At 49.2% G+C, this 8,714-nt stretch overlaps 1 protein-coding gene across 1 annotated transcript; it reads left to right on the top strand.

The window, feature by feature from the left end:
* The first annotated feature begins 1,542 nt into the window (after nucleotides 1-1,542).
* Set (SET nuclear proto-oncogene) lies at nucleotides 1,543-7,881 on the top strand. Its single transcript, XM_087183073.1, has 8 exons — nucleotides 1,543-1,982; nucleotides 3,382-3,439; nucleotides 4,278-4,420; nucleotides 4,752-4,855; nucleotides 4,948-5,061; nucleotides 5,528-5,698; nucleotides 5,783-5,929; nucleotides 6,978-7,881. Exons 1-8 carry the CDS (start codon nucleotides 1,910-1,912, stop codon nucleotides 6,999-7,001), a joined length of 834 nt encoding a protein of 277 aa, XP_087039199.1. The 5' UTR covers nucleotides 1,543-1,909; the 3' UTR covers nucleotides 7,002-7,881.
* The last annotated feature ends 833 nt before the right edge of the window (nucleotides 7,882-8,714 follow it).

Below are 8,714 nucleotides of genomic sequence, written 5' to 3'. Positions count from 1 at the left end.
TGTCGCTGCCGCCGCCTGCCTCGAAAGCCCAAGGTCCTGAGTTTGATCCCCGGTCCCCCCCCCCCCCAAGCAAGGAACTGCATGTGGTTCTCATAGCCTGCGGCCCGGTGTGTGATCAGTCGTGTGGCAGAGCAGAGGCTGCGCCCAGAGCTGGTTGTGGAATTTGCCACTCGGTTGGGTGACGTCACAGCACTAGCCCGGTGAAGGCGTTTACATCAATGAAAGTCACAAACGCTACAAGTCGGGCTTGTTTATTTTCCCTTTCCCCCCAGAGCGGATTGTCAAACATTTACCGATGGCGCTAAGTCTTTAAAAGAGCCTGTCCAGTTGGCAGAGATAAAAACTGGGCTGCATGCAACTGAGAATCAGGTTTACTGGGCAGGATTAGATGAATTTCTGGGTTTGGAGAGCTGTAAGACCTTTGTATTCTCTAACCATGAACTGTGAGCCATTTGCTTAACATGTATCGATCACCGACCGTGGTCTGTCTTGAACATTAAGAGCGCTGCTTTAGCTTTAAGTGCCCATAGTAAAACTTGAGCACAGGGAGGCAGATAACCCAGCCCCAAGTTCTGGTTGCGAACCCCCGGGGGAGATGGAGGCTTCTTCTGGTCCGAGCCTGGGGCCCTGCAGGACAAAGTAGGGCCTGGCGCATCTCCATTTCCTGGAAAGCATTATCTAAGCAGATGCCCTGGCCCTACTCCGAGGCTCAGGGGTTGGCCTCTAAAGCACTCCTCGTAATCTCGGATTCCCCGGGCACCGAACCTAACGCCACGTGCTTCCGTGAGAGCGCCTGTGCGACTCCGGGGCGCTGGAGTCCCTCTGCGGGTGGGCGTGGTGCCCGCCCGCCTGCCTGCAGGGGACTTCCATCCACTTCGCCGTGGACTTGTTGGAGCACGACAGCGCCTGTAATTGCCCAACCGAGGCGGGTCCGGGGGGAAAGGTGACTTGCTCAAGGGTCCCCAGCCTCCTCCTGAGCAGGGCTTGGTCTAGAACCCAGCGATGGCCCCGCCAGGGGCGCTCGGCTTCGGGCTTTGTAGAGCAGCCTCAGTCTGAGCGCCTACGGCGGGTTCCCAGTCCGGAATAGGATGGCAGTGCTGCCTTCTTTATCCCGCGAAGAGGGAGGCACCCGGATGCGAGGGCGGGCAACTGAGGCCTGCACTTTCGGGGGCTACAGGCGCCCCTCTCGCGCTCCCCGCGCCGCCCCGCGGAGAAGGGAAGCCGCTCCGCCACCACGTGACGTGCGGACTGAGGAAAGGAGTGGCCGTGCGCTGCCGTGCGAGGCCCCGCCCCTCGGCCGCCGCGCGCCAATGTCCCGGGTCGGACTGGAGAAGGGGAGGGGGGAGGGGAGCGCGGCGCGGGGGGCCGGCCCGTGCGTCGCGGCGTTCCTTCCTCCCGCCTCTTCGCCAGGCCCTGTGTCTCCTCGCCGCGGCTCCGCCCCTTCGTCCCGGCCCCCCCAGCCAATGGCGAGGCGGCGCGAGCCTCTCCGACCGGGGGCGGGGCGTACGCGCTGGCCGGGCGCGCCTGCGCCTTGTGGCTCGCCCCTCGCCGGGAGGAGGAGGTGGAGGAGGAGGCGGCTTGGGGAGAGCGAGCAGCGAGCCGGAGCGCGGAGCGCAAGTGAGGGAGCTGAACCGCTCGCCCGCCGCCGCCGCCGCCGCCGCCTCCCCTCCGCTAGCAGGAGCCCCGGCCGGGGCCCGGCACGCCGCCCCCTCGCCCCTCCCTGGTCGTCAGGCCGCGAGGGCAGAGCGAGCGAGAGCGCGAGGGGGAGGGCGAGCGAGCCGCGCCGGGAGGAGGCGGCCGGACCGAGCGGGCGCCCGCGCGTGTGGCGTGAGGGAAGCCGCCTGCCCGCCCGCCCCCTTCGCCTTCCCTTCTCTCCCCCTCCCCGCTCCCCTGACCGCGGAGCAGCACCATGTCGGCGCCGGCGGCCAAAGTCAGTAAAAAAGAGCTCAACTCCAACCACGACGGGGCCGACGAGACCTCAGGTGAGCGGCGGGCGAGGCGGGGGCCGGCCGCGCCGCCATCTTCGCCCGCCCGGGCCGCAGCCGGCGGCGGGGCGCGGGGGGCGCGCAGGGCCGGCGGGCGGGGACCGCGAGATCGGCGCCCTTTTTGTGTCGGCGGGGCTGGGGCCGGGGCCGGGTGGCGCCGCGGCTGCGGGGGCGCTGCGGCCTGCTCGGCGCGGGCGGAGGAGACCCCCCCCTTCTTCCCCTCCCGCGCTCTCCTCCCTCCTCCCTCCCTCCCGAGAAGCCTCTCTTTATTGTGCTCCGCCATGATGCCTCGCTCCCATCAGCCGCCGCCGCCGCCACATGGTGCGGCCAGACGCGGCCTCGCGCTGGGCCTCCCGCGCCGCCCTCCCCGCCCGGCGCCCCCTGCTGCAGCCGGGCCGCGGGGCTCGCGCTCTGGCCGGGCCGGGCCGGGGCGGGGGCGCACGCGGCGGGCCTGGGGGGGCTCGGGATGCTCGGGCGCCTGGCGCGCGTCCCACGTGGGCGGCCGCCCCGGGGCGGGCCCGGTGAGGCGAGATCCCCGGGACGCCCCTGCAACCCCTGCCTCGGCGGGAAAGGCCTGCTGGCCGCATCGCGGATGCCGGGATAGCCACCGGAAATGACCCGCGCGATCGGGCCCTGCACGCCCCCTTAGCATTGTAGGGCTCTTCGCTGTTCTTACTGGACAAAAGGGTCCGGAGCAGGAGCACACCTGCTTCTCTTCCTCTACTTTCTGCACGTCGTAGTTTTCCGAGCTCATAGTTATTCCCGAGTAAGAGTGCTCCAAAATCGTGCGGACCCGCCTAAGCGATCCTTCCGCGGGGTTGGGTTGGAGCAGTGGGGAAGGTCGGATTCGAATCTCGGGGCTTCTGTTCTAGTACCCCCGAGTGCAAGGTTTGCGAGGGTGGGGTAGTTCTGAGCACTTAGCTTTGTCCGCGTGCCTTAATATTTTCATTGTGCTGATCAATGACCAGAATCTTCAACTTTCTGTAAGAAGTGTACCACTGAGATAAGTGATAGGGTGGGTGTATTGTTGTGGCTTAGTTTCCAAATTCTAGTTAGCCGGCATTCCATTGCCAGCGTATAATGTGATAAGTAGTATGCACCAGGAATTTCTGAGTAAGTCTAGGCCTGATCTTTCCTAAAATCTCGTATTCTTTGTGTTGGAACTGTTTTTTTTGTAGAAGTACTACAGCGAATCATTTTTGGAATAGCCTAGCAGGTATACTTTGTGAATAGTCTTTTAATGTAAAAGTAATTTGTCATCTAAGTGCATGAGCACGTGGAGAGCACGCCTTGTAGTGTGCCCTTCTTAAAATCAGCTTTATGTTCCCCTCTCCTCCTGTCTTAATGGCAAGAAAGCTAGTCACTAGTATTGAGTTTTATGCTCCCTTTTTTGCAGAAAAAGAACAACAAGAAGCAATTGAACATATTGATGAAGTACAAAATGAAATAGACAGGTAAAATTTTTCCTCATTTACTTGGTCGTTTTCTAAAATGCCTCTAGTCGCCTCATATCTTTGAAATATGGGAATCTATTTGTTGGCTAAGGGGAGATGATTATATTTTAGTTGGAAGTACTAGATATATTCAGTGTAATTTTTCTGTGAAATATACAGTCAGGATTTGATTTTTAAAAGCACATTGACTGCAGTGATTGTGTTTCGTTTTATTTGTTTGTTTGGGTTTTTTTTGGTACGGGGGATTGAACTTGGTTCTTGCGCTAGAGAAGCAGGCGGCGAAACCACTGAGCTAAATCCCCAGCTGTGTTTGATTTTAAAGGCTACAAATCTCTGAATAGTTGTGTAGGATTTCTCATGATTTAACATTACTGCATCTCTGTGGAACTAACTTGCTTGTAACATTGTTGCTTAACGGTTTTACTTAGAACTCTTGCTGGAGGGAAACAATTGTAAGTTTGCTTGGAAATCCAGTAGATAAAGTAAATAAATATACAGTGTTACCAAAATGTTCATTTTGGGAGTTTTTAAGAATTAACAGGTATTTTAAGTGTTCTTTGATAAAAAGAAAATTGATATCTTAGTTTTGTGTCTTTAGCTACAAACAAGGTGATTTGGTTATTTATGTTTTGTTTTGTTTTGTTTTGGTAAGGGGATTGAACTGGGGACCTTGCGCCTGGCTGCACCACTGAGCTAAATCCCTGGCCCTAGGCGATTTGGTTATTAAAAATAAGGATTTTGAATCTTAACTCTATGGAGAATGAATGTCCATTCTGTAATGGAGCAATTTCTGTTTGTCAAATAACCATCATTGCTGACATGTCTTCATTTGCTTCAGACTTAATGAACAAGCCAGTGAGGAGATATTGAAAGTAGAACAGAAATATAACAAACTCCGCCAACCATTTTTTCAGAAGAGGTCAGAATTGATCGCCAAAATCCCCAATTTTTGGGTAACAACATTTGTTAACCATCCACAAGGTACGTTGTGGTCAGAACATTGTTAAAAGCTGTAGATAGGGTGGAGGAGCCTAGCCTAGGGTCTTAATCCAGCATATGTTGGGTTGTGTGAATGGGTTGAAACCTTCATCAAGGGGAGAACACTGGAATGCTTTTTCTCTACTTAGCATAGAACTCAGTGTAATTCTCTGATGAAAAACAGTCGTGGTTGTGGTTCTGATAATTTTGGCTTTTCTTAATAATGGGTTTTTTAAATTAAAGGTAATCAATCACTAAAAGTTGAAAAGGACTCACTTAAATTGTTGATGTTCGCCTGTTTAAACTTAAGCTGATCTGTAATTTGCTGATCTAGTGTCTGCACTGCTTGGGGAGGAAGACGAAGAGGCATTGCATTATTTGACCAGAGTCGAAGTGACAGAATTTGAAGATATAAAATCAGGTTACAGAATAGATTTTGTAAGTATTCATAATCATGCTGGACACTGGAAATCAATTTGAGTTTTATATAAGCTGTTTATACTGATAACCTAATCTTGTAATTATTGTAGTATTTTGATGAAAATCCTTACTTCGAAAATAAAGTTCTCTCCAAAGAATTTCATCTGAATGAGAGTGGTGATCCATCTTCAAAGTCCACTGAAATCAAATGGAAATCTGGAAAGGTATGCTTTTAGTAATTCTTGGACAAATGGAACATTTTATGTGTTGTGGCTTGGTAGAGCCACTTAACCTGTACTTGGATTTTGTTGATTGTTAAACATAGTAAAAACTTTAAAATCCCAGTGTGTTGGAGCAAAATACAGTTTAGAACAGTAATTAGAGATAAATGTGGCAAGATGCATTTTGAGTTATATACTGTGTTAATGCTTATAGTTGTTAATGTGAAATAATTTTTAATGTAGCTTAAATTTTTATGAAAAAGCCAAATTTAGTTTTCCTTCTTGGAAAATAATCTTTAGACTTTCTTTGCTCACTGTGCATTTTATGACTGCTTTTAGTTAGACAACAGTAGTGTAAATATTGCCCTTTTTTGTTAATGCTTTGCGAGGATTATAATTTTTTATATCGTAGGGAGTTTAGGTATTGTGAAGAGCTTATATCAAAAATTTCTTTATATTTTTCACTTAGGATTTGACGAAACGTTCAAGTCAAACACAGAATAAAGCCAGTAGGAAGAGGCAGCATGAAGAACCCGAGAGCTTCTTTACCTGGTTTACCGACCATTCTGATGCAGGTGCAGATGAGTTAGGAGAGGTCATCAAAGATGATATTTGGCCAAATCCCTTGCAGTACTACTTGGTGAGTTGGGAGTGTTGGTTCACTCAAGACGGTGGTTGTGTCACTTGTGTAAATGTGCGTTCTCAAGGTAGCTCCTGTTTTAAGGTTCCTGATATGGATGACGAGGAAGGGGAAGGAGAAGAAGATGATGATGATGATGAAGAAGAAGAAGGGTTGGAAGACATTGATGAAGAAGGGGATGAGGATGAAGGTGAAGAAGATGAAGATGATGATGAAGGGGAAGAAGGAGAGGTAAAGAGAAGTAGGCTAAGCCCAGAAGATAATCTCCAAAAAGATGACACCATGTTATTATGGGGTGTGATGGGTAGTAGGTGTGGTCTGTACTGACTGTGGGGGAGGACACGCTGTTTTGCGGGTTTTGAATCAGGGAAGTGTCCGATAAGCTCATTCATGTTAATGTTTTAAGTAGTTCTGCTAGTTTTGTTTTTTGTTTTTTGTACTGGGGATTGAACTCAGAACCTTGCGCTTTCAAGGCAGATGGTGGAACCACAGCTAAATCCCTGGCCAATTCTGTTAGTTTTTAGGACCACAAGAGCCTGTCTGTCTTTCCTTAGCCAGTACTTAATGAAAGTAATAGTGCTACAGCTGGTCAAGTTTAGAAATTTCTCCCAAATTAAAAAGCTATGCATGTTTTTGTTTTGTTTTCTTTTGTGATGGTAGGCGGTGGGCATTGGGCCTTGAACATTCTAGGCAAGTGCTCTACCACTGAGCTACCTCCCCAACCTAAACTATAGAATTCTCTTTTTGGGGGCGGGGTTACTGGGGATCAACCTCAGGTCCTTCTGCTTTTGTGGCAGGCCAGGCGTAGAATTCCTTTTTTTTTTCTTTTGGTACTGGGGATTGAACTTGGGTCCTTGCACTTGAGCAGCAGGAAGCGAAACCACTGAGCTAAATCTCCGGCCCAAGGCATAGAATTCTTAATAGTCAAGTTGAGCCAGGGGTCTGGCATGATGGTGCCCGCCTGTAATCCCAGCACTCTGGGAGGTTGAGGCAGGAGTATTGCCATGAGTTCAAGGCCTGCCTGGGCTACACAAGACCCTGATTCAAAAAAGCAAATAGTCGAATTGGTAAGTTGGTTATTTGGTTCAAAATGTGCCCAAAGATTTGGTTAGTGCTGAGAAGTTAGTTTATCTGAAACAACATCACAATGCAGATTAATATACAGGTTCAGGAGATCGGGTACACCCAGAGAAAGTCGTCCTCGTGATGGTTTGGGGTCCAGGCAAGAGGATGGCCTGAGAATGAACCCTGAAGACTAACTGCCCACTTTCTCTTGCAGGAGGATGAAGGAGAAGATGACTAATTGAACACTGATGGATTCCAACCTTCTTTTCCCCGCCCCCCTTTTTTTTTTTTTTTTTTTTTTTTTTTTTTTTTTTTTTTAATTTTCTCCAGTCCCTGGGAGCAAGTTGCAGTCTTTTTTCCCCCTCTTGTGCTCAGTCGCCCTGTTCTTGAAGTCTTTTCTCAACTTACTTTGTGGGGAGATACCTTAAGCAGAACACAATGGGAAAAGGGTCTCTACAACCTTCTGTCCTAAATTCATTTTGATCCCCTCCTGTCTCACACAAACTGTATGGAATCAACACCACCGTGCTCTGTGGGAAAAAAGAAAACCCTTCTGCTCCCTTCGCTCTGCGGGAAGCTGGAGGGCGCTCGGCCCCTGTGTAGTAGTGCATAGAAGTCTAGCTCTTTTCCTCCTTTCTCTGTATATTGGGCTCAGAGATTACACTGTGTCTCTATGTGAATATGGACAGTTAGCATTTACCAACACGTACCTGTCTACTTTCTCTTGTTTAATAAAAGAAAAAAAAACTTAAAAAAATGGGGTATAGAAGGTCAGCAAAGGGTGGGTTTGAGATGTTTGGGTGGGTTAAGCGGGCATTTGACAACATGGCTTCTCCTTTGGCATGTTTAATTGTGATGTTAACAGACATCCTTGCAGTTTAAGATGACACTTTTAAAATAAAATCCTCTCCTAATGATGACTTGAGCCCTGCCACTCGATGGGAGAATCAGCAGAACCTGTAGGGTCTTATTTGGAATTGACATTCTCTATTGTAATTTTGTTGGTTTATTTTTAAATTCTTTTTTGTTTTCACTGGAAAGGAAAAGGTGATGCGCAGTTTTAAACGTTCAAAGTGTACAAGTTGCTTTGTTACAATAAAACTACATGTGTACGCGAAGGGTTTGATGTTTTCTCTCAGAATGGAGGGCCTTCCAAACGACTTGTAACAACGCCACCTTTGTCACCTAACTCCATATTTTTTGATATCGCACTTTCCAGGACGACCTCAGGGCTATACGGATGGGGTAAAGGGATTTGAATCAGTGTCTTAAAGTCTCCGTAGCTGTGGACGGGTACATACAGTTTGCCAGTGTTTCTGAAAATACGTCACTTGAGGTACCAGGATCTGAGTGAGCTGAGTTCCAGTTGTAACCTTCTTACCTCCAATTGGCAGCTCTTAAAATGGGCCTCTGTACCTGGATGTGATAGGCACATCCTCTGCCACCCTCATGTAGACCTGGTGCACTGGTGACTGCAGCCAGGGAAAGGGGGTGCTTGAGGGTTAGGGTCTCCAGGGATCTAGGAGAAAACTGAGACGCCACTGTGTGAATCTGGGTGGGATGCGGACTCTGCTCAAAGCCGCTGTGCAGAGTAACAGGCTTCTTAATGCATAAGCTTTTTACTGCTGTAAAATAGAGCTGAAATTAAATGCCACTTTTTCAGAGGTGAATTAATGGACAGCCTAGTCAAATTCAAAGCTTTTTGATGTATAAAACTTTATAAATGGAACTATCCCATCAGTAGGCAAAGTGTAACCCTAACCTGTCTAGATGGATAGTGTGTAATACATCACTGTATACTGGTCGGGAATCTTGCTCCAATAAAGGAACGTAAAGATTCTTTTTGGACTGGGGTCATTCTCCTTGCTTTGTAGAGAAATGTTACTTGCTTTTGGATTTGATCTGAGTGATGGGAAGGGGGTGATCAATTCGGCAGTAACTACAGATTCTA

Source organism: Heterocephalus glaber, unplaced genomic scaffold (assembly GCF_053883595.1).
Source record: "Heterocephalus glaber isolate CG9 unplaced genomic scaffold, H.glaber_assembly_v1.0 deba00001479, whole genome shotgun sequence".
Taxonomy (NCBI): domain Eukaryota; kingdom Metazoa; phylum Chordata; class Mammalia; order Rodentia; family Bathyergidae; genus Heterocephalus; species Heterocephalus glaber.
This window is presented reverse-complemented; position numbering and strand designations above follow the sequence as displayed.